The following is a 25,698-nucleotide window of genomic DNA, read 5'->3' on the forward strand; positions in this document are numbered from 1 at the left end:
TGATGAGAAAAGTGAGCATGAACACAGGAGCTGATGAGCGAGGCTGATACACGTGAAAACAATAGGCTAGTTTCCTTTTTTGATAGCCGGGGGGGGGATTGATGGCCTGATAAGAAGAGATGGGAGCATGATGTGGCCGGAGGAAGTAATGCAAGATATGACGGGACAGGGAACGGGATGGGACGGGAGGGGAGAAAGTGATAGAGCAAAGAAAACAAGGGAAAAAAAACACAAGGGAAGGTTTTTTTTGCAAGTTTCGCAAAGAGAGAGAGGGGGCAGGAGAGAGAGAAGGGAGGGGAGAGAAAAAGAGAGAGAGTGTGTGTGTGTGTGTGTTTTTATGAATGAAGTGAGTCACTGCCGATGTGTCATAGGCCCGACGTCTTTATAAAGGAAGTTTTAAACAAGCCTAAACACTTCACTTGCAAAAATTGGGACTTAGCACACATCGCATCCCTTCGCTCTCTGCATTTTCTCTTTCCGTCTGTGCGTCTGTCTATATACCTCCACTCTATCCAAGTGTCTCTCTAACCTTCCATAAAGTCATCTCACTACTTTGCTCCACACGCAGAAAAAAACAGAAAAGAACAGAAAAAGTTTTTTCACTTCTACTTGTCTTCTCTGGACACATTTTGCTCCTCATTTTGACTGACAAGGATAACACTGACTGGAGTTTCATATTTATTGATTTTGCCTGCTGATTGGGGGTTGTGTTGGATTTCAACCAATATGAAATGTACGTAAGTGGCTGCGTTCCAGTATGAAACCTTTGTTTCTTTGTGTGTGTGTGTGTGTGTGTGTGAGTGCGTTGCTGTCCTGAAATTATCCCGGTGTGTTATTTGGCCTTGCGGTCCACCTGTAATTATCAAGCACTGCTGTGGTCCAACCCCTTTTTTTAATACTTTACACGGGTTTGTATTTGAAGTTGAAAGGCAGAAAGAATGAATGAGCTGACTGTTTTGTAGAGTCTGACTTGGCCCCCGTGCCGCTCTGCTATATAATTTATAGCAGCAACACATGCACCTATCCACTTGCAGGTGTGACAATCAGCAGCATTCATGGCGCTGCTTCTTCCCCGTCCAGGAGTGATGCTGATGTCTTTCATGATCTGCCTGTAAAAACAGCAATCTGTCAGCAAAACGCTGCACCAGCCAAGTCTGGAGTTATTGTTTACATTATGCTGCAATATCTTCCCCGGAGTTGACAGCCGTGGCCTGAGGTCATCATCATTACGGCCAGATGACGGCGCTTCCACCGCTAATTGCTTCCGTTTTCTTCCTCTTCTCCTGCCGCAGTGCTGCTGGACTCCTCCTCGTCTCTGCTCTTGTCGCTGCTGTTGGCCCAGCTGCCTGTCTTCATGTCTGCCTCCCCGATGCCTCAGCGGCGGCCCGGTGACATGGACAAGCTGTCCAATCAGACCAAAAATCTCATGAAGCTCACCCAGGAACTGCTGGTAAGTGCAAGCCATTGGTTCATGTGTCATTGGTTCATGAGATTAGGACCGGGGTGTCAGGTGCATTGCTCAAGACTGTGCCGTTTAGACCTGTGTTGACACCATGGGGGACCACGAAAAGAAAGCTTGTGGGGCGCGACTTTGACACTTTTCACATGTTCATTCATTCTGAGGTCTTAAACATACCAAACACATAGCAAATTTTGTAAACATCACAACAAAGCTGGAGACTTAAGGAAACGGGGTAAAATTTCAGCAATAAAAGAAGCTGAACATTTACCGTTAACACTCGGGGTGTCCAAACTAATTCCACTAAAGACTGCAAGTATAAAAATGGAAAGCTTATTGGGCCCTGCTTTGATACTCACATTTTCTCCTACTCAAAAACACACCAAAACTTCCAGACACCGGCAAAAAGCCAGAGACCTAAAGAAGCTGGGGAAATGCAAGCAAAGGATTCTGTATAGATGGTTTTCTCAACCAATCTTGCTCAAATTTGACACACACGTTTTACTGCAATGTTGTGTACCAAAGTTGCAGGTGATTCTACTGAACACCTTAAAGTTACAGCAAGTGTTTTGTGTGCAGCAGTAGAAGAGTTACACCATGGGTTGTCCTGACACTGATAGGAATGTTGTGGAAAATGTAATGCCAGCATATGTGGAATACACTTTTATACTCATCAGACTTATGGACGACTAGTTGCCAAATACAAAGATGTTTTCTTTCACAGTCGTTTCCACCAATCTCGCTCGAAGTTTCTTCCTCAGCGAACATTACTGACACCTAGTGACCAGTGTAGGATACTGCACATGTTCTCAATGCCTTATACTGTATTTGTATTTTACTTCATCCAGACATTTTCATGCTGACTATAGGCAAAATAATATGTTATACCTGCTCAAAAAATATACACAACATTTTGGACTACAAATGTACAATATCTTTTAATATCTTTTAACACTGCCCAAAGACTCAAGACCAAAATGATGACTTTTAAATGTGTAGTTTGTGTACACCTGGAGGTAAGAAGGGCTGGAACAAATGAGGACGTGGCCAAGAGTAACTGTTGATTAGTCCTAATCAAATATCCTGACATGTCTACTAGCACATGACTACTATCAGGAGAAGCAGAATATGGGGGGGAGGAGCCACCTGCTGTGGCCCAGCAAGGTGGACTGTATTCGGGCATATGTTACGAGCAGCCGACAGGAAGCCATAGAGGTCTTTGGGAAAACCATTGCACTTTTCAAACACCACGGCGCTGCTGATTCAGGTGGCTAAATGAATGTGTATTAATCACATTATTATGTATTATTCACAATTAAACTCATTAATTGAATTCATATTATTTGAAATTAAATTAATGAATTTAATGTAGTGCCATCGCCAACGAGTGGGGGTGGCATGCACATGACAGCATTCTCGCTGGATTTGTCACTGGTACAAGGTTGCTGTCATGTAAACATAGCCTTCATCACCAATGCTTGTGATGCAGCTGACCTAGCTAAACGCATGAATTCCAGCACTAATGAGAGCAAAGGTTTGCAGGCATTCATCAGCTGCCGTCAGACTTAAGCTGATTGAACTGATGACAGCCTGGCCGGAGTCCATGTGCGGGCTTTTCCACTGAGTGACCTCACACCGAACCAGAAAGCATGACAGGCCTGACTCAGCAACCTCTCCGCTTTGTCACCTGACTTGCAAAACTCCACGTCAATGGGCTACAAAAAACAAAGTTCTGAAAAGCATGCCAACATTTCTCCCTGCAGCCAGGACGCATTCCAGCCCTGAAATGACAACAAACGTCAGATGTTTACATGAAAACATGTTTGCCTTCTGCGGCCAGACGCTGGAAGTGCAACACGTCTATGGCTGGAGGTGTAGGTAGGGAAATCAGAACTGCTTTGGATCAGGTGAAAACAAATGGGGTTCGTATCTTTGGTTTCACATGACTGATCCACATTCTAGTTTTGCATCATGCAAAACCCCAAACGCTTTTGTTTGAGAGATAACGCTAAAAATAGACGCATACTCTCTCTAGTCTTGATTGTGTATGGTGACAAAGTGAGGACATCCCATAATGTGCAAGCTAACTGTTCTTCTTCACTCTTGACGCGCTACACACAAAGGGGTGAAAATGAAGGCTATTTTTTCGTGATTAATCACATTTTGTCCATGGTTAACTCTGAATCACTCTTGATCACAGACAGAAATACGACTTTTCTCCATAACAAGTAGGAATGTAAATCTCTTTCTGGTAAACGATCGGACACGCATCAACAAACATCACATTTCATGTAAAGGATATCCATCCATTTTCTATACCCCTTATCTTCACTAGGGTTGCAGGGGTATGCTGGAACCTATCCCAGCTGACTTCGGACGAGAGGCGGGACTGGTCGCCAGCCAATCACAGGGCACATATAGACAAACAACCATGCACACTCACATTCATACCTATGGACAATTTGGAGTGGCCAATTAACCTAGCATGTTTTTGGAATGTGGGAAGAAACCGGAGTACCCGGAGAAAAACCACGCATGCACGGGGAGAACATGCAAACTCCACACAGAGATGCCCAAACAGAGAATCAAACCCACTTCTTACCGATCACCTTCTTACCTCCATGCTAACCAAATGGCCACCATGCGGCCGTAAGGATATCAATTTTATTCAAAAAATAATATTACTGTTAGAAATCCCACAGTTTTGCATGTTTAATGCCAATGGCCTTTAGTTCCACTTTGTTGGATGGTCCTTGAACCCACTATGTAACTGCACAGATAGCTTATCATATCACTCAACATCCACCAGATGCATTCACTGACAACATCTTTACTATGCATGTCAAATAAACAGAAAGACAAAGACAAACAATAAGTGGATATACTTATCTGCCACTAAAAGTATAGTTGGGATTTTTTGACATGAAGTTGTATGACAACAGTGGCTCACTCCCCACCTTTGTGTCTTGAGCAGACTTCTGGTCGGATTTTGGAGCTGAGAAATAACACAGAGCGATTTGTGAGATCAGATTTTTTATTAGTAGGCATTTTTGTGATGCAAATGTATTACGCTTTTGAACGCATATTGTTTTGAGAAGCCAAACACTTTACTTAACTGTCCCCAGCAGCTAGCTGGAACTACTTTCCTCAGCTCCGAATTCCGACCAGAACTCGGCTCAGGACAAGGAGTGGGGAGTGAGTCGCTGTTGACGGACATCACTGCTTATGGGGGTGTCATACAACTTCATGTCAAAAAAATCTGAATTATACCTTTAAGTATGCTCAGAAATCCCAGAAAATACAGCTACGCTCAAAACTGAGAGTCATATTTCAAAAATGACGTGGTTTCTTTGAATGCAACCCCTCAGGGCTCCTAATAACCCGGTTACATTGTGATTCCAATCTTGTGTTGCTATGAAGAGATCACAGTTAAGCGTGATTTGGAGCTCTTAATACATACAAATGTCTACAAATACAAATCATGTCTTTTTCTTCATCAACTACAGTAAAAGGGCACATTTTACACAGTTGCAAGTGGTGATTAATCATGATGAAATAATTTGACAACTGTGATAATTTTCGTTTAAATTCTTAATCATCTGATAGCCCAAGTAAAACAAGGTTTCAAACGTGCACCCCGACTGTGTTGACTCCAAAGTTGACCCTTATATAGACCAGGCACAGGCGCAGCCAAGCCATTAGTGCAAGTGGGAAAGAGGGAGAGAGAAATCAGGCGTGAGAGAATTTAACACAGTCGAGTGTAATCTAAACTAATCAAATGAATGCCTCTCATTGTCTTTAAATGCACAGAACTGGACTGGGCATCTGAGGCCACCGTGTGCATCATTCACCACTTACACCACCGCGTGGGACACGTCTTTTGTTCTTGACAGTTACATTAAACACAGCATCTGGCTGTCAATAAGACTTTATATTAATCGTTGTTTTTAGTTGTTGTCAATTATTAGTTATCTAATGAGTCACTTTCTCAGTTTCCACAAAGTCTGCCCTGCGTGTTGGCTTATTTCTGATGGTTAATAAGGGGAGGGGGAATGAGTGACGGGGCGATCTGGCGCGCATCCAACACAACGCAAAGATGTGAGTGGAGCTGTCTTGAAATGTTGATTTCAGCGGAGTAATAAGTAATTTATTTTGGGGGACACACCTTTAGAGGGCTGAGTAGCATGTGTGTAAAATTTGAGCAAGATTGGTTGAAAAACAGCAACTGAGTGATGTCACAACAGGCACAATAATGCCCAAAACGGCCCACACCAAGCTGAAACTGAATTCCCGATATCACTTCCTGTCCGGCCCCTCTTATTATACTATTATGTCTAGTATATTGGGTAATGGCTGTCTATAGGGGTGCTATTTCATGTCTGGAAGGCTCTGATCGTGTGAAAAAGTGTATTTAGAAGATCATAAAAATATATTAATATGCTCTAACTACCACAATAGTTTGTTTCTGAAGAAGGTACAGGTGCTGTAAAGCCCACAAGGCTATTTGTGGCGCCACCATGAGTGGGGGAGACGTTTGTTTTGATGACCTCCAGTTGGTTTGGAGTGTCCAAAGGTTTTTCCAGCAAGGATGGAAATGTTGACAAATCACTCCCATAATATTTGCACTTTTTCCCTAAAAAAGAAAAAAAATTATTTTATTTTATTTAGCTTGGCTTTCAAAAAATGAACATCTTTTGTCTTTTTTTTTTTAATATTTCTATGCTATTAATATGACATTATTATATTCAGATTCTCATAATTTTTTTTCTCCTAATATTTGGACTTCTTATGAGAATATTTGGACTTCTCATAAGATTATAACTTTTTTCCCCAACTTTATTCATTGTTTGTTTCTCATAACATAACAACTTTTTCTTTAACAATTTTTTCTTTAATGGTTCAACATTATCCGACTAAAATGATGTTATTTTTATTATTTTACTCTTGTTTCCTTTTTATATATTAACTTTATTACCAGAATATTTTGGCTTTATTCTCATAACATTACAAGTTTTTCCGCAGCCTAATTTTCCAAATATCACAATTTTATTTGTTGTTTTGCTTGTTTCTTCTAACATTATGACTTGAAAAAAAATGTTTCTTTAATGTTAGAACTTTATCCTCCTAAATGTGTTTCTTTTCAAGTTTTGACAAGTTTTTCCATTTCTGCTGTTTTTTAGTTTTCTTGTTAAAGGGGACCTATTGTACTTTTTCCACTTTTCTGACCTATAAATGTAGTTAGAATGTTGTACTCTGGTGTTAGACCATGCCAAAGTTTTAGATAATGAGGTTTGCGCATTTAGAAGTGAGCCCTGAAAGAAGTTAGGCTTGGAAAAAACTGCCCCTTTGTGACGTCACAGAGGAGCGGACTTCCTTATATGGGCGTGGCTGTCAAATAAACCCATTTCCCTCCAAAGTTTTTTATTCATTATCAACTCCTATAACCACCATATTAAAAAGTGGGGTTCGTCTGTAGTTAGGAAGCACTTTGGGCATGTGACCAATCACAGCGGAGTGGGTGTGCCCAGAGGTGAGCCATGGGTGGAATAAATTAAAACTGAAAAACAGGGAAGCACAAATCCAAGGAAATATAGCTGGAGTAGGTGCAATTTCTGGAAGATCTAGAATGTTTTCTGCGCGGGTTATGGTGTGTAGCTGCTCTATAGGAGTCCACAACTGAATGAGCATAATAGGTCCACTTTAAATGACATATGTGAAGGAAAAAGCCATGAAGGTGTGTTGGGGGGACAGTATTAGACCCTGTTCCCTCGCATGGAAGACTGGCTTTTTTCTTATTGTGTGGAATTTTGCTAAAAAGAGGACATCGTTTGGAAAGATAAATAGAATAGGAATCCGTGGAAAGTCCCGGCAAGAAGAGCAATGAGACTCATGCTTTAAAAAGCGTGGTGTGTATACAGTACATATAGGAGTTGACATAAGTTTATGTGACAAAAACGGTGTAAATGTGGCAAGTGTGTCTGTACGATGGCAAAGATACATTTGTATGTGTGCATTTTTGCGGTGCGGCGTGTGTGAGTTGAGGTTTCTGGAAATAGTCGAGGTTGTGTCGGTGTGGTGTTTAGTGTTTTTACTTCTGGTCGCTACAGCAGAGGGACTTTATAAAAATCAAAAAAAGATTTATCACATTCTTGCATTTGCATTCAGGAAGAAAGAGGCTGGACGCTCAGTTTTGCCGGGTGAGGTCATGGGCCGCAGTGGGGAGAGAGAGCGACAGAGGGAGGATTAAAAGGCTGAGAAAGACGGAGCTGAAAACCACAAGAGATGAAGAGATCATGGAGCTGGTGTGTGTGTACCTGGTAGAGGACAAAAGCAGCAGAGACAAAACATAAGTGAGCTTTTATGACGCTAGACAGCAAAAAACCATCAACACACAAACAAGCAGACAGCAAAACAGGCTAAGGAAACAACATGTTTGCAGGAAAGCATTTCCCTAATCACCTTAATGTTGTTATGTTCCTCTCATCTAGTGGATGGAAATGACTCATGTCCATGTATTCACATTCATTAGCTTGCTTTTTGCTCAATTGTCCTGCTCCAAGTGCCCCCATAGACCTGCATTCACATTGTTGCGCCCCCTCTGGCGGCGCAGATGGGAACCGCAGGCGCTGTAAGCAAGCCCAGACGTGGATGACAACCCAGCCCGGAGCCGGGCAGTGGGCAGCATTGCGTCATTGCATCTTTTTATAGCGCCCCTGGAGTTTCCCTTCAGTTGTGTGCTGTCGTTCTTGGAGTGCCTTGTTGTGTGCAGAAAACATCCTGTGGCTAGTGGGATCATTTTGTTCCTCGTTCTTGACATGGGTGGGGGGGGGGGGGGGGGTGCGGGTGAACTCACGCCGAACCCGTACACCGCACGTCCCTCAAGTCAAGTCAGCGCTACTGTCTGAAAGCGCAGGAAACCCGTCTCATACTTTCACACTGACCCACTGCTTTTCCCCCTTCAGAGGGCGCATGCTTTCGACTCTGACGTGGAACCCCACAGGTTCAGGTCTCTGCCAGAAATGAGCAACAGATCGGCCAATGATCTCCACAACCTTCAGGTAATGCTCTGATGGGGTTTCTTCCTCCGAGAGAGGGAGAGAAAGCGAGAGGCCTTGTTTTGGTTACAGCACATCTTACCACACCCATGCTTAGTCTCTGGTGCTTTTTTGTCCTTTTCCAAAAGCTCAAGCCAACACTCTCTCAGCTCCATGCCGACCTGAAGCTGTACGAGCACCACTTTGAGTGGCTGAACAAGGTCTCCAAGAAGCACCACCACCCCGCGCTGCCCAAGCTGGTGGAAGTGATCAAGGAGATGAAGTCGCTCATCAACCTGCTGCACCATCAGGTACCCCCCAGCTTTTCACTTTATCAGCTTTATTCATCCACACAGAAGCACCTGAAACTATTTTCCCAAAATGGCTTCCTTAGTAACAAAACCTGAAAATGCCGGCTTGCGGTTTGCGTATGATGGCTAAAATGCTGACGTCACGTGAGCAGACGTGAGCTTTGACGACAAGGCGAGATAATATATAAATATTTGGACGGACATGACTTCCCAGCTGACATTCTCCTCTTATGTTCTCTCAAATGAATCGAGAAGTAATTCCGCTTCCTCATCGGTCTAGACAAGCAGGCGGAAGACGGACTTATGCGTCCTTCTTCTATTCTTTGGTACAATGGTTCCTTGCTCCTTGAGTACGGCATCATTTTCAGCCTGTGATCTGTTCCCGTCCTGATGCAACTATTTACTCATCCGGGACAGCGTGGATGCCAATTTTCTTTCCAACCCATCGACCTTGCCAAGCAGGAGGTCACCTACAGCCATGGCTGTCGCTGTTTTCTGAGCAAGCACTAATTAGAGATGCAACCCGGACACTGACGTCATCAATCATTAACGAACCATAGGCCCAGACCACATGTTGCCAGATGTCCACCAGATGTCCACACACCCGCCCACGTGGAACTAATTAGAAGAGTAAGACAATGTGAAATCCCTTTCATTTTTTCCCTCAAGTTCCCTTTTGTTTTTTTCTTAAATTCTGTTTCTTCTATTTATATTTTACACTTATTTTATCACCGTATCATCATTGCGTGTTTTTTGCGTTTGTGAATAAAATGACAGTCAAGCTTTTATTTATAACGTGGCAGCAAAAGAAGCAGTTGAGCACAAACAGATTAGCACTGCAAGCTAGCCCCTCTCACTTCTGCCTTCCTGACCCCTGACCCCTCCACATACCCAAGGCCAAAGCTCCCGTCAGCCCCCCTTTGTTATAGCTGTCTCAGACAATGCCTGTAAAGTTCCCAGTTTCAGCCATAACTGCTTAGCGGCCCACGGTGAAAAGCAGGTTGTTCTAATCGATGCTTGATGTGCCGACAGATGCTGAGGGTTCAAGCGCCGAAGCTGACCCCGGCTCCCCCCTCCCTGCCCCCAGAGCTCTCCTACCAGTTTGACGTGCTGCAGTCAAGCCAGGAGCTCCTCCAGCACTTCAAGCTCTTCTGCGATTGGGCATACAGAGCCTTCATCAGCCTCAAGACCAAAACCTCTGCAGTTCAATGATGACTTGGTCAACGTGAGCGGCGGCAGAGCGAGAGGACACGCAGACAGGGGCCCTGCCTCGGGCAGAAAAGTGAACCAAGAGACCCCAGAGGTATAAACATCATCAGCGAGCCAAAGAGCATACGCTGTAGAGCGACTAGGACACCCTTCTGCAGTTCAACCTTATTTCCTCAACCCTGACCATGTTATTTATCTATTTATTTATTTATTGACTGTCAGTCCTTTATTTAATGTTATTTATTTGAAGTTGTGTGTCACTCTCATCTTTGTTTCTTTATTGACGTGAATCCTTTTTCCTTGTGCCTAAGGTAGCGCTTCCTGTCTTCTTCTTTCACTGACTATTTTATTTTATTCTTCCAGTAGATTTGACACAGTCACGTTTAGTTTTGGGTTTTTTTTTGCAATTTGTCACACAGCAGTGCCCTTCAAGTGAGTGCAGCTTTCATCTAACTCAATGATCCTCACCTGGTGGGTCGGTGAGTTGCTGCTAAAAATAACGTGATGACCCGATGTCCCCTAATGCACCTGTCGGGCCAGCGGCCTAACCGTCGTCAATATAAACCGTGGTCACTTTTCATTGACAAGTGATGGTGGGGCCTCCGTGGCCAAACCAGTTGAGAAGCAGCTGTCTCAGTACTCTGCAAAAGTCAACATGGAGGCGTGATGAAGACAAGTGCAGGCTTTTTAGTAGCAGAAACGGTGTTTCCGTGTTTAAATGGCTGTTTCTTTGCATGGGAAGCATCTCTAATGTGGTCAAGTGGCTTGTATGGGCGCTGCTGCTGAGCACTGATGGTCCTGATTAGATTCTTTGCACAGACTTGTAGGATCAGCCTCTTGGATGTAGAGATGGCTGATTTTTATAATATGTTTTGGGAGTTTTAAAATAAAGATTTTTTAAAAGTTAAACACTAAAAGTTAGGGGTGCACGATAATTATCCATCCGATATGAGTGAATTCTGACACTATCTGATAACTATATTCCAAATAGCTCCAATAAGAAACAAATGCTCCAATGACACTCCAATGAGCAAATCAAGTGCTCCTTTTTTCTCTTGCCTGTGACGTTAATGGCCCGTCATAACTTCCCCTAAACTCACTTGTTTGCCAGAGACCTCTGTGGCGTCACACCGGCTTCTCGGAGTGTGTGTCCGAATACTCTGTAACCTTCCTGGGCCACAGCAGGTGACTCCTCCCCCATCATTCTCCACTTCTCCTGATGGTAGTGATGTGCTAGTAGTCATCTCATGATTATTCATTAGAACAATCATCAGGTGCACTTTGGTCTAATCTTAATTTGTTCCAGTCCTTCTTACCTCCAGGTGTACACAAACTACACTTACATCTACATTTTCAAAAAGTAAATATTAACAAGTCATCTTTTGGTTATCAGTATCATATCGGTCTTGAGAAGCAGAGCGTTATCGGTATGGGTTTGATATCGTGCATCCCTACTAAAAGTCTTAAAATACTATGTATTGTGACACTCGTGTTTGTAAGGTGTACATAATTGTACATGAATGTAAATGCTTGTACAGTGCTTTTGCGTATGATGTTGTCTTCTACAATATAATTCAGACGACCAATTTTGTCACTATCATGTTTTTGTTCATTCCTATCTAGTATTTGTTACAGTATTGGCTATTTATTTAAGTCACTTGGTGGAACTATTTATTTTTGTGCTGCAAGGGAGCAAGTCTCCTATCTTTTTATACTTTTATACAGTTTGTATTCCTATCTACTACAATTATAATGTTTAAATTATTGTAACATCGAGATGCCTCTTCCAAACACTGATTGGCCTCAATGTGAAATCCGTGCCTTGGTGAAATAAATACTACAGAATGTGCAAAAAGAACACGTTTGGCCTTTTTATAAATGACTGCAACTTATTCATGTTCTTCTTCTTTTCTGGACTTCACAAGAGTCCATTCTTCAAAGTAAAACCCTACCTTGACACACTGGAAGGATGTTGTGTGATGATGAAAGCCTCTAAAGATAGAAAGCATGAAGTTATGGCAGGGAACCTGTGGCTCCTTTTATTCCCTCCTTTTTATATCATATTTTATAAGTGAAATAGCATGTTTGAGGCTTTGGTCTGCAATATAATGAATATGATATAATTTTAACAATTAAATGTGTTTTATTTTTGAGCAATTACTATTGTATTTTTTTTTTTTACCTTATAATTAAACATAAGGCGGAGGTCCAGCAGCAACCACCCCCTTCAAAACTTGCTTCATCCACCTCACGTGTGGACGTTTGATCACGTTTAGGAGTGGAGTATATTTATTTATTATTGGCTCGTTTCAGAAGAACACATTCAGAGACTTGCATTCTGAAATTGCTAGTCTTGATTAAAAATCAACACGTTTAGTTGTGTTTATTTTGATTTTTTTAAATATTCCCCAACCCCTGAGTTATGGTCGCTATTTGGATTTAGATTTAACATAATTTGAGACACCCCGCCTCTCGCCCAAAGACAGCTGGCATAGGCTCCAGCACCCCACGCGACCCTCGTGAGGATAAGCGGTAGAAAATGAATGAATTAATGAATAATTTGAGACAAAACCTTAGATATAATTCGCACTTCAGTACTTTTTACATTCTGTAACTGTGATAGTTTTTACCCATTTTGCTTTTAATTGGATACGATTAAATAAAAACGTTAAAAATATATACGTTTACCGGTATGGAACACTACATTTCCCAGGGGACTTTGCGCCGTAGAGCGAAAAAAACAAAACGCCATATTTTATTCTGAAACGTGGACAAAAAGTTTTACATTTTCATTTAAAAAGTGTAAATTACAATGAAATAGTTTAATCGCGCTTCAAACAGCTACGCAGTCATAATGAATTGACATTTAAGAGATCGAAAACGTGACAAACATGCTGTGGGAAGTGGACATCCAATAGGAAGAGTTTATCATTTCCTGTAAACAGCCAATCGCTGTCGTCGTTCTTAGCAGGCGGCATCGGGTGGAGGATGTTAGTCTGTACTGTGTTTATTGTTAAGGTTGTGTGGATTAGCACTGCGGTATGCATCTCATTCTCATATTAATCATGAATATCCTTTTCAAACGACTTATAAAGATAAGCGGCGAGGTCCGCTTTTAATGCATCGTAGTTTTTGTCTATCACTGTTAGGTCATTCTTCAGTTTGAGACGCGGGTAGACGCAAGGCCAGCACCGTTTACTGTAAAATGCCGAGCAGGTTTGGTATGTTTATTTTCACAGTTAGCTTGCTTTTAAGGTGTTAGGTGAGGACAAATTGTTTCATGGTAGCTGATGCTTGTGCTGTTGCTAGCAAACACCGCAGTGCGGATTGATAAGAAATGGCAACTAGGCAGAGAGACGGTGAGGAATTAAAGCTTGCAATACAGGGAGAAAAATAAGCGAGGGGGCGTCCTTACCTCGAGTAAATAGTGACGCTGTGTTTTTCTCCCACGTCACCTTTGACTTGAGCCGGACTGTTTCCGGTGGCTGCCAGGAAGGAATAGAACAGTAACCCAACAAAAGATGGAGAGAAGATTACAGACTGAAATAAGGCTCTAAAACTGATCAGCATACCCTCACCTGTCACCAGTACTATCTCCCCATGGCTAACTCAGTAGCCACTCTGGTTGTCCAAGCAGAGCTCTTAGCGCCTCAGTCCTCAGTATCCCTTTCCCCTTTCCCATCACTTCTTGCCTCGGGGGAGGAGGATGACCGGGAGAGGGGGGAGCTGCTGGAGGGAAACAAGGGCGTAGTGGACAGGGTGGAGGAAGTGGTACTGGACATGGTGACGTCCTCGGAGTCAGCTCAGCAGTCCGAGCATCCTTTCCAGTGTCTGGAATGTGGCAAGACCTTCAGGTGGTCGTCCCGGCTCACGCACCACCAGAGGAGCCACAACAACGAGAGACCCTACCGCTGCAACCTCTGCCCCAAGGCCTTCAAGGGCTCCTCTGCACTGCTCTATCATCAAAGGTACAGAGCTTGTCATTGAAAGTAGTTGCTGGCGACTATGACCTTTTATGACCTTGGCATCTGTTTAAAAATGACTTGTGTTGCAGGTCTCACTCGGGGGAGAAGCCGTACAAATGCCAGGATTGTGGCAAAGCATTCAAACGCTCCTCGCTTCTCCAGGTGGGCTCTCAAGTATGGAACCTCAGGTCCAACACAAGAACGCTCAGGTTTTAGTATTTTTGTGTGTTGTAAAAACTGTAGTGTGGAGATTTTCAAAAACTCCAACTGAATCCGCTGCGGCAGAGATACTGATCCAGTTTTCAAAGTGACGCTCATACTGATTACGGTAGGCACTGCGGCGAGTATCCTCGCCGGCTACGGAAAGCGCGCTTGTTAGACCAGATGTTCACTCGTGTTTTTTTGGTGCCTTTTGATTTCATACAATGAGTAAGTACAATACTGTATCTTTTTTAATGTTTCTTATTTTTAAATAGTTTTTAATGACTTCATATTGTCGTTCGTTCCTTGAGTGTACAATGGTAGTACAGTGGTATGAAAAAGTATGGGCTCCGCTGATGATAATTTTCAAGGTTTTCTTTTATAAATCATTGGTTGTTGGGATCAGCCATTTCAGTTAAATACAGTGCATTCATATCCACAGCGCTTCATTTTTGTTTATGTCACAGCTTTATTGCAAAATTGATTAAATTCATATTTTTCTCAAAAATTCTACACACAACACCCCATAGTGACAACGTGAAAACATTTTTTTCAAATTTTTCTTGTTGTTTTTGCCGTGAAGCTCAAATTTGAGCTCAAGTGCATTCTGTTTCCACTGATCATCCTGGAGATGTTTCAGTAGCTTCATTCGAGTCCACCTGTGATAAAGTCAGTTGATTGGACATGATGTAGAAAGGCACACACCTGTCCATGTAAGGTCCCACGGTGTGCACAGTGCATGTCAAACCAAAAACCAAGAATGAAGACAAAGGAATTGTCAGTAGATCTCCTGGACAGGATTGTCTCGAGGCACAAGGCTGGGGAAGGATACAGAAAAATCTCTGCTATTTTGAAGGTTGCAATGAGCACAGTGGCCCTGTCATCCGTAAGTGGAAGAAGTTTGAAACCACCAGGATTCTTCCTAGAGATGGCCGGCCATCTAAGCTGAGTGATTGGGGAGAAGGGCCTTACTCAGGGAGGTGACCAACAACCCGAAGGTCAGCCCAGACTTCTCGGTCCCCAGCCACCTCCTCCAGCTCCACCGGGAGGACACCAAGGCGTTCCCAGGCTAGCTGTGAGATATAATCCCTCCAGCATGTCCTAGGTCTACCCAGGGGTTTTTTCCCGGCTGGGCATGCCGCCCAGCATGTATTATGCTTTTTAACGCATAGTTTTGAGAAGCCAAACTCTTTACTTGTCCCCAAGTTGTCCCCAGCAACTAGCTGGAACTACTTTCCTCAGCACCCAAAAACCGACCAGAACACGGAGTGGGGAGTGAGTCACAGTTGATGGACTTCACTGCTTATGGGGGTGTCCAACACCATCCGAACTATCCTTTTAAGCCAATGACACCAGTAGTCATTTAGTCACGCAATAATAAAAACATGTAAATGGAAAAAAAAGGCATTTCTCCAATGGCGTTCATGGCATGATCGGTGCGAACAAACAAGTGACTTTTCCACCCAACCTACACAAGATAGCGGCTTCAATTTTGAAAGGTGTGTGTATCTACGAATAATTGTCGCAGCCCTGATAAAAGGTAGAGGAAACACTGAGATGACGGATTTACTGCACATGCGTGTCATGAGTCTTGTGCAGTCTCCGGGCAGTGGGGCCTGTGCTACCGGTGGCTTGCATGCCTCGGTGACGGCTCGAGGTTGCTGCACTGTGATGTGCCTGCTGGGGGGGGGGCTGTGTGTTGTGGTGGGGCTTGGTCTTACTCATGGGGACCGGGGGCCTGGGTGGAGATTTCCTCTAGCGATTTGTTATGCGCCAGGTGTCGCCTGGTGCTCAGTGGGGGATTGCCTTGTTACTGGTCTGCTCGTGTGCTGGCTTTCCCCCTCGCCCACTCTTTTGTCTGCCTCACTGTTGTCAGTTGGGGGGGGGGGGTGTTCTTGTCCCTTAGCAGTCCTCATTCTCTGCGGCTCGGGGTCTGCCCCATCGCGCCTTGGGTGCTCCCTGGCAGAACATATCTGTTTAGCATGTAAGGGCATTTAGATCAATAATACCATCTGCCCCAATGCAGGGTTGTACAGCGCCATAGCTTTCAAATGTTGATTTTTCTGCCTGTCCTCCAACAAAAGGTCCATCAGAGTGTCCACACAGGAGTAAGGACTTTCTTGTGTCCATACTGCCCCCTGACGTTTAAATGGAGTTCCCACTACCAGTACCACCTGCGCCAGCACACTGGGGAGTGCCCGTACCCGTGCGACACTTGTCCCAAGGCCTTCAAGAACTCCAGCAGTCTCCGGCGACACAAGAACGTCCACCTGGGTCTTAAGCCATACACCTGCTCCGAGTGCAACAAGTCCTTCACTCAGTCCACCAACCTGAGGCAGCACATGAGGATTCACACGGGCGAGAGGCCCTATGTGTGCGACGAGTGCGGACGCAGCTTCACGCATTCGTCCAACCTGGCACTACACAAGAACTCTCACTCCATCAACGCAAGTGCAGGAGGGAAGGAGGGAAAGAGTGGCGAGGATGCGGGGAGGAGGAGCGGTGTGGTGGAGGTGGTGGTGGCATCCGAGGAAGAGGCGTCATCTATGCTGACCGCCATGGTGGGATATGTGAGCCAGGAGGGCACCGACGGAGTCGGGGTGGGCGTGGAAGAAGTGTTCTTGTCCACCACTTCGTCCGGTCAGAATCCAAATCTGCTCGCCCTCGCCCCCTCGGGGGCAACCGAGTGCGCATCCAGGCCAATCGGCACGGAGGTCCGTCTGAGCATGGAATCTGGTGCTAGCCTGTTGCTGTACAGCTGTGGCAGCTGCAACCACACCTTCGCCACGCGCACCGACCTGGAGGAGCACCAGGCCATACACGCGTCTCCCGAGGAACACGCCTCTGGCGGGGAAATGGGAGCCCCGGCGGCGGGGGTGCAGGAAGGGGACAGCTTGGTGGGGGCCAGCCACCTGTTGGCAGACTTTGAGGAGGTGGTGGAGACAACCACAGCAGCAGAAAGTGGACACACCACAGAAGTGTTACTGGGACTTGCGGACGGAAACAACCCGGTGAGTGTTGATTAGCTTAAGGGGACCTCTTCATCAGTTTGGAGGTATCCCATGCGATTTGACCCCTGTCATAGTGCAATTAATAATGTGCATGACTTCCCTTGGTCTGTCTTCAGAGTGTAGGCACCACCCAGGCCCAGCTTGACCTTCTGCAGAGCTTCAGCAAGGTGACTCAGAGCTCTGAGGTGGTTCAGCCTGAAGTCCCAACCACATGGGCTGGGCTGTTGTGCGGCTACTGCAATAAGTCCTTCAAGACCAGCGGAGGCCTCAATAGACACATGTCACTGGTGAGTAAAATCTGTGTGTTTACCACAGGACTGCAACCTATCTGCAACCTAAACACCCAGCTGTAATTTTACAAGATTGTTTTTATTTTTGAAACGTTGAGGGAATAGATATAATATGATGGGAATAAAGTCTTAATATTGATGAAAATTTAAAAAGATGATTTAAGAAGTGAGTTAAAATAAAAGTACATACAAGTTCAAAATAAAAAGGAAAACAACAGCAAGAATGGGAGTTGATTTTGATAATATGCCATGACAAAGCTGAGATGCAATATATATAATTAGGGCTCACCAATAATTACTGGCCCGATATCAGCCTAAAAATCTAAATCTAAAAATTGTGATCTTCCAATGAGAACTGATGTAGCACACACGTACATTGCATTTGTGGAGATTGCAGCAAAAGGCGGTTAGTACTTTGCACTGTGCCGCATAAACGTTTTTGGTAAAGCAACAACACTACTTAAGCAAGCAGAGCAGTATCAGAGTTCACAAGCAGCTTACCAGCTGCAAAGAAATCGTGGACAGGTTAATCAATGTACCGTTGTTACTTACTGTGTGTTACAGAACGTGCTACAAAAGCGATGTGATAAGTAGATAACAAGAGATAGGACACCATCAACAAATAATGCAGAATATCCAACAACTATTTAACATGGAGCTTATTAACCAAGTACACCACCAGTACAGCAAAGCACACTGGGAAACAGGAAGAGATCCCACATTCAGCGCCAAGTGTACGTACGTCAACGTAGCTGCCATATTGGATGTGCTGCCTTGTAAGTGAATACAAGTAAATGTACTTACTTTCATTACGCCCCTTTCTACAAAGACATTTGAGTTTCATCCCGCAGACAGCATGCAAAACCCATAGGAAGAAGTCCTAAGAAGTCCTCCCCACCTCCGTGGACGCACAGCAGCATAGCATATCCGACATTAATGCCCCTTGTCCGGCCACTGTGAGCAACTTCTCCTGCTGTACAGCCATAGGTGCCGTAGGAAGCTAGTATGTCCATCTTGCAATGAGAGTGATGCCCTCCAATGCACACACACCCTCTGACTACCCTATTTCCTCTATGTGCTGGCCATGGCCATCACATTTCCCCAAAATTGCAGTGCCCGTGTGTATGGTAACATATGCACAACAAAGTCAGCTGTCTTATCTTTTTCAGACTTTTGATTGGCCAAAAACATGCATGACAGTCGGTGAATGTGTTTTTATGTGGGCATACAATTTTTTTTAAAACACTGGAGTGGGGGAACGAGGAAGAGGAAGAATGATGTGTTCCTTCATATTTGTCTCCAAAATTGTCGGAAAATATACGCTTTTTTGAGTTGCTAAGCCGGCAATGCTATGATCTGCGTTGTCTTTTACCAAATTCAAAGCAAAGTTGGGATGCCATCTTCTGTTTGAATAGTTGCTACATGCTACACGTGTATGTTCATGTGCCATGGTATATAGAAATGTACTATCTGTGTGGATCTAAATGTGTTTGTGGTGGCTCACCACAAATAAATGTAAGTAAAGGTACAAAAGTGCTATGTTGTTTATAGAATCAGTCCAGCAGTTTATTGACCATCCTGGAATACCTCTGTTTGTGTGCCTCATCCCTAGATGCACTCCCTCTCCCACTCCCAGTCCCGTTCCCAGTTCAGCTGTTCTGCCTGCGACCGCTCCTTCCCGCTCCTGTCCTCGCTTCTCACCCACCAGCACTCCCACACCCCCGAGCAGCGTCTCCTGGCCGAAGCCGAGGCAGAGATCGTGTGCCCCCCTTCCCTCTCCTTGTCTCTCCCGCTTCCATCCCCTCCCGGCCAGGCTGACAAGCAGGGAAATAAGAGGGAGATCCACGCCGGCGTCACAGCCACCAGCGAGGACCAGGAAGAAGCACTTGCTAAACCGGTGAAAAACTCCAAAAGGGCCAACACTGGCAAGACCGCTACGGCTGGAGGTAAGCGCCTCATTTTTCTAATGGTGCAGTTAAACGCAGTAACAGGTTTCTTGGTGGAATTCAGGTGTATCTAATGGTCAGGCCAGTCAGTCTATTGGAATTGAATACATTCCAGCTTCTCTGGGAATCTCCCATTCTGCTTTGTGATTCTTTCACACAGAGAGGCCGTATCGCTGTTCAGAGTGCGGAAAAGCCTTCAAAGGCTCGTCGGGGCTCAAATACCACATGAGGGATCACACTGGCGAGAGACCTTACCGCTGCACCGAGTGCGGAAAGAGTTTCAAAAGGTCCTCGCTGCTCTCTATACACCAAAGGGTAAGACATCCGTGCAGGAGAAAACCAAAAGACATACTTAAAATAGTGTACAGTGGATTCCTGAGCAGGCCGCACAGTGGAAGAGTGGTTAGCATATAGAGGAGATCGGAAAGAACTAGGTTCGATTCTCCGCTTGGACATCTCTGTGTGGAGTTTGCATGTTAATTGGCAACTCCAAATTGTCCATAGGTATGAATGTGAGTGTGAATGGTTGCTTGTCTATATGTGCCCTGTGATTGGCTGGAGACCAGTCCAGGGTGTATCCTGCCTCCTGGGATATCCCAGCTGGGATAGGCTCCAGCATACTCATACCCTAGTGTGGATAAGCGGCATAGAAAGTGGATGGATTCCTGATCATTCACCGCTCTGCAGTGTTTGCTGTTGTTTTGAAAATGGGCGTTTTGTTCCACAAAAACCACACTACACCTCTCATTCACCCGAACTCATTCATAAACATAACGTGTTTTAAAAACCCATGATGATTATATTATTATTATGCCTTTTGTGAGAACATTTAAACCTGCAATAAAAGCCTGACAATGAAGTCTGGTGTTTGTTTCACCGGACAATTACTGACACCTGGTGACCAATGTAGAATACTACATTCACAAATTGAATGTTGGTTTAATGGCTCATATCGTATTTGTATTTTAGTACAGTTTATGTTTGGAAAGGCTTAATTTGGGCAAAAAATACATCATTTTCTTAAATATACAGTTGTGCCCAAAAGTTTACAGCCCCCTGCAGAATTTAAGATTTTTTTGGCCTTTTCTCAGAAAATATGAATGATAAAACAAAAACCTTTCTGTCACTCATGGTTAGTGGTTGTGTGAAGACATTTAGTGAAAAAATTTACTCCTTTTAAATCATAATGGCAAACAGAAACTTGAAAAATGACTCTGTCCAAAAGTTTAGACTCCCTCGTGGTTTTGGCCTGATAACATGAACACAAGTTGACACAAATGGCTTTGAATGGTCCCTGAAGGTAACCATCCTCACCTGTGATGTGATGTATGAGCTTGGAATCAATGTGTGTGTAGAAAAGCTTAGAGCTGCATTGAAGCTTCTGGTTTCTGTGTCATGGGGAAAGCAAAAGAATTGTCAAAGGATCTGTGAAACAAGGTAATCCAATTGTATAAAACAGGAAAAGGACATAAAAAGACATCCAAGGAATTGAAGAGGCCAGTCAGCATTGTTAGAACTCTATTCAAGGATTTGAAGATGCCACTAAGCAGTGTTAGAACTCCAATCAAGAAGTGGAGAGAAGGGATTCTGTTGAAACCAAACCACAGTCAGGCAGACCGACTAACAATTTTGCACCAGCTGCAAGGAACATTGTTCGAGATGCAAAGAAAAACCCTCAGATAACTTCATCTGAAACACAGGCCTCTCAGAAAAAAATTGGGATGGCTGTTTCCAAATCCACAATGAGGAGACACTTGAAGAAACTGAATGGGCGGGACGCTAGAAGAAAGTCATTTCTATGCAAATACCAGAAAATATCCTGCTTACAATACGCCAAACAGCACAGGGACAAGCCTCAAAACATTTGGAACAAAGTCATTTTGAGTGATGAGACCAAAATTGAACTTTTTGGCCACAACCATAAACGTTAAATTTGGAGAGGAGTCTGTTTTGGAGCTACAAAGGCACAGGAAAATTGGTCAAAATTAATGGAGGGATGACTGCATGAATGTTATCAGAAAATACTGGAAGAAAATCTACACTCATCAGCCCAGAAGCTGCGCACGGGACGTTCTTGGATGTTCCAACATGACAATGATCCAAAACGCAAGGACAAATCAACCTGTCATTGGCTACAGCAGAAGAAAGTCAAGGTTTTAAATTGGCCATCTCCGTCTTCTGACCTCCATATCATTGAGCCACTCTGGGGAGATCTCAAACGTGCAGTTCATGCAAGACAGGCCAAGAATTTCCAGGACCTGGGGGCTTTTTGCCAAGACGAATGGGCAGTTTTACCATCCGAGAAAATAAAGACCCTCATCCACAACGACCACAAAAGACTTCAAGCCGTCATTGATGTTAAAGGGGGAAATACAAGGTATTAAAAACTAGGAAGTGTAAACTTTTGGACAGGGTCATTTTTGAAGTTTCTGTTGTCATTATGATTTAAAAGGCGTAAGAAAATTTTCAATAAATGTCTTCACACAACCACTAACCATGAGTGACAGAAAGGTTTTTGTTTTATCATTCATATTTTCTGAGAAAAGGCCAAAAAATCTTAAATCCTGCAGGGGGCTGTAAACTTTTGGCCACAACTGTACATGTATGTATTTTTTTTTACTAGTAATAGGCTGTAGTCAAACAGTCATTCATTCATTCAAGCGATGTTTGACTTATTTAGGGCTTAAATCTGATGAGTGAGCCGGGTGTCAAAACGTCACATTTTTTTAGCCATATCAATAACTCTGGTTTTTCGCCATTCGCTGGTGCTCCGGGATTGGAACCGCGACTAAAAGCAGGGCTCCGCCATTATTCTCAGCCAAGAGCTAATGTTTCAATAGTGTTTTATTGTTTATAGATCCCAAAGATAATTGAAATATGAAAGAATCCCATTTGTCCAATTTGAGCAGAACATTTATGTATGTACATCTTATCCAGGTCCACACAGGTGTGCGAGCATTCCAGTGCACCCACTGTGCTCTCACCTTCAAGTGGAGCTCCCATTACCAGTACCACTTGCGGCAGCACACGGGCGAGAGACCCTACGTGTGCAAGGAGTGCGGCAAGTCCTTTAAGAACACCAGCTGCCTGCGCAGACACAGTCAGATGCACTCGGGGCTGCGGCCTCACATCTGCACCATCTGCTCCAAGTCATTCTCGCAGACGTCCAACCTCAAACAGGTAAGCACCCTTCACAAAGTCAGGGTGTCTCTAGTTCACTATGACATGTACTATCTTGTGTTAGCAGATATTCAGTCATTTACAGCACATAGTAAGACCACCCATACATGGGTAGTCATCAAAGAGAACAACATATGTACTTAGTCACAGTGCAACAAAACCAAAACACAACACATCCATAGCAAGTAAACACATCACTACTACTGCTACTACGCGGGTGATAAACAGCAGCTAAGCGGTAAATATAACTTGTAACAAACTGTTATTAACAAGTGCCCACAAGGCATGCAGGGTAGTCCATAGGCAACAACAATATGAGCTACTGTATGAACTATAAAACATAGGCATCAAGAGTATGTTAACGTCCCTCCCTGACTACGTCCTCAATATATTTTACAATCAAGCAAAAATGCAACAAAAACGGCAAAATGCCTTGTCTTTTTGGCATGGGCATTGTGCGTAGGTATTTCTTTGTATGCACGTATGGTGTAGTTTGTTGACGTGTTGTGTTTGTGTTATCGGATACAGCTCCGATGTTAAAGGTTTTAAAAAAATAGATACAAATTTAAATAAAAGGATTTTGAATATGCTCAGTGGGCCAGATTAAGACACTTAGACGGCCCGATGTGGTTCGCAGGCTGCAGTTTGCCCACAACTGGTCTCTTACCGCTGTACAAGATGCACACTGACTACTCTAAAGCATACATGTTTCACTTCTGTCACATTGCTTATTGCTGTGTTTTGAACAATTGTCATCATGTGTTTTGTCTCCGTGCCCCCACAGCACGAGCGCACCCACTCTGGTGAGAGACCCTTCCAGTGCTCGCACTGCAGCAAGAGCTTCACACACTCCTCCAACCTGCAGCTCCACCTTCGCACGCATTCCCCGCAAAAGGACTTCAAATGCCCGTACTGCAGCAAAGAGTTTGTCATGCATTCGTACTTGCAGAGGCACATACGGACGCACAGCAGCTCTCTCCCGCTGCCCTGCCCCGAGGGCGTGTCTCAAGACGGCGTGGCGGTGAAAGCCAGCGTTGGCGGGGTTACCACCACCACCACGCTTCTAAACCCCATCACCCTTGAAGCGTCGGGCAATAGTGGGAGCCTGATCGTGTCCCAGCCGGCTCTCAACATCCCCCCAAACACCTCTCAGAACTATTTCATGATTCAGACGGCCAGCGGCTTGCAGCTCATCCCGCTGTCATCGCCACCACCGCCGGCCCCTCCACCGCCACCACCGCCTCCATCCCAGCCCCAAAACTTCTTGCTGCTGCAGTGTCCGTCCACCAGCGGCTCTCAGTCAAATTTGATTCTGATCCCGACAACCAATAACCCTCCGTCTGCCCCGGAGCCTCCAGGCGTCCCCGTGCTTCACACCCTGCAAGCGTTCAACAACCACACTCAGGTCCAGCACCAGCAAACCCGCATCGTCATCACCAGCAATAATAAGAGCACAAGCTCTCCCGTCACCATGCCGACACACACCATTCCAGCTAATTCGTTGCTTCGCAGGCCTATACTGGGGAAGCGCAAGCACATAGCGAGGGGCAGACGGGGACGCAAACCAAAAGCGTCTCTTCAGAAAAGCACAGATATAAACTGTACCCCGAGCGGCGTGTCACAGGCTACCGCTCCCGCCCCATCTTCTGTCCCATCTTCTGCAACCATTGCATCTGACACTACTCTCCAAAGCCTCTCGTCTTCCACCAGTGTAGCATCGGAAGCCACACCAGCCTGTCCTCTCGCTTCCAACAATAAGCCGGAGATGACATCAGCGAGGACCGAGAAGCAGTTTGTCTTATGTTTTGAAAATGAAGAACATGCCAAGGAGGATTTGAACGTCAATGAGAGAGAGGAGTCATACATGTTACACTTTGAGGAAGGGGGCTCCTCCGAAGAGGCGGGCGGGGAGGGGAAGTCCCTGGTGCTGCAGTTCAAGGCAGACGCTAAAGTAGGTGCAGACAAAGAGGGAGATAAAGAAGGCATGATGTCCCTCCTGCAGGAGTGGGGTGGAGATAAGCCTGGCCATGGCCAAACAGGAGAAGCAGAGGGCCAGGGAGGGTCCTTTGTCTTCCATTTTCACACCCAGAACCAGGAGAGCCATCCCGGAGAGCAAGGGCCTTTTGACCAAGAGCATGACAACAGCATGTCCAGCCAGGCCAGACCAGGCGTGGTGTTCGAGGTCAGTGACGAGAGCAAGATGGAGCAGGACACCGAGGAGGGAATGCAGATGATAGCGCTGATAGAAAGTGAGGGGGGGATGATGGGAGAGGATGGTGCAGGTGGCAGCAACACGGGAGGCACCAGAAGTATCTTTCAGCTGGAGGGCGGGGAAGAAATCGTCATCATTGAAGTGAGCACCAGTAACTTAATAGAAGAAAGGGTCCCTGCGGGCACCTCCCAGGGCAGGCTTGAAGGTGAAAACGAGGACATCACGGAGAAGTCGGCAAAGGAAAATGGCGGTACGCCATTGCAGACAGCAGAAGAGCACACAGGAAATGGAGCGATACCCAAGAGATGCACGTCTCTTACTGAAATATGAGTTCCATGTTGTGGGCTTGGGCATGCTAGCACTTTACTTTCAGTTGAAGGTGTCCTGGTTCTGATGCATTCATGCAGTTGGGGAAACAACTGTTGTAATGCCACGGTGCCACTAATTAGAAATGTTATACATTCAAATTGGCTGGGCATGAACTTTTCAATAGTCTCTAATATATTAGTTGACATGACACTGTCAGAGGCAAGTGTATTTGTTTGAAATTGCTTTGAATTATTTTTTTGTTTTTATGTATATGTAAATGATTACTTTTGTTCACAATTGTTAATAGGAGCTTATTAATAAATCTCTTCATCCTTCGTCATTCCTTCTGTCACATACCCGCCAACATTTGCAGATGTGTGTTATATATATATATATATATATATATATATATATAATATATATATATGTGTGTGTGTGTGTATATACATATATATATATATACATATGTGTGTGTGTATATATGTATACACACACACATATAGTACGGGGGACTAAAACTTGCATATATGTTTTAGTTCCCCATATTAAGACTACCGTATTTTCGTATTTT

At 44.5% G+C, this 25,698-nt stretch overlaps 2 protein-coding genes and 1 long non-coding RNA gene across 3 annotated transcripts; 2 read left to right on the forward strand and 1 right to left on the reverse strand.

Moving 5' to 3' along the window:
* Positions 1-387: 387 nt before the first annotated feature.
* LOC131105497 (uncharacterized) lies at positions 388-13,529 on the reverse strand. Its single transcript, XR_009119946.1, has 3 exons — positions 13,429-13,529; positions 1,172-1,402; positions 388-1,109 (listed from the first exon to the last, which is right to left on the reverse strand). It is a non-coding gene; the product is annotated as an uncharacterized LOC131105497 (long non-coding RNA).
* Positions 434-11,861, forward strand: il11a (interleukin 11a). The gene is made up of 5 exons (XM_058053656.1): positions 434-733; positions 1,293-1,450; positions 8,422-8,517; positions 8,643-8,804; positions 9,837-11,861. Exons 1-5 carry the CDS (start codon positions 727-729, stop codon positions 10,014-10,016), a joined length of 603 nt encoding a protein of 200 aa, XP_057909639.1. The 5' UTR covers positions 434-726; the 3' UTR covers positions 10,017-11,861.
* On the forward strand, positions 12,961-25,454 carry znf628 (zinc finger protein 628). The gene is made up of 8 exons (XM_058053655.1): positions 12,961-13,981; positions 14,068-14,140; positions 16,264-17,190; positions 17,307-17,477; positions 19,093-19,426; positions 19,587-19,741; positions 22,364-22,606; positions 23,391-25,454. The coding sequence occupies exons 1-8, from the start codon at positions 13,614-13,616 to the stop codon at positions 25,146-25,148; spliced, it is 4,029 nt and encodes a 1,342-aa protein (XP_057909638.1). The 5' UTR covers positions 12,961-13,613; the 3' UTR covers positions 25,149-25,454.
* The last annotated feature ends 244 nt before the right edge of the window (positions 25,455-25,698 follow it).

Source organism: Doryrhamphus excisus, chromosome 17 (genome assembly GCF_030265055.1).
Source record: "Doryrhamphus excisus isolate RoL2022-K1 chromosome 17, RoL_Dexc_1.0, whole genome shotgun sequence".
Taxonomy (NCBI): Eukaryota; Metazoa; Chordata; class Actinopteri; order Syngnathiformes; family Syngnathidae; genus Doryrhamphus; species Doryrhamphus excisus.

Coding starts and splice junctions, on each gene's coding strand:
- il11a (XM_058053656.1), top strand. Junction 8,518..8,642: donor ATGATCTCCACAACCTTCAG/GTAATGCTCTGA, acceptor CTTTTCCAAAAG/CTCAAGCCAACACTCTCTCA. Junction 8,805..9,836: donor TCAACCTGCTGCACCATCAG/GTACCCCCCAGC, acceptor ATGTGCCGACAG/ATGCTGAGGGTTCAAGCGCC.
- znf628 (XM_058053655.1), top strand. CDS start 13,614: ATGGCTAACTCAGTAGCCACTCTGGTTGTCCAAGCAGAGCTCTTAGCG. Junction 13,982..14,067: donor GCACTGCTCTATCATCAAAG/GTACAGAGCTTG, acceptor CTTGTGTTGCAG/GTCTCACTCGGGGGAGAAGC. Junction 19,427..19,586: donor CAAGACCGCTACGGCTGGAG/GTAAGCGCCTCA, acceptor TCTTTCACACAG/AGAGGCCGTATCGCTGTTCA.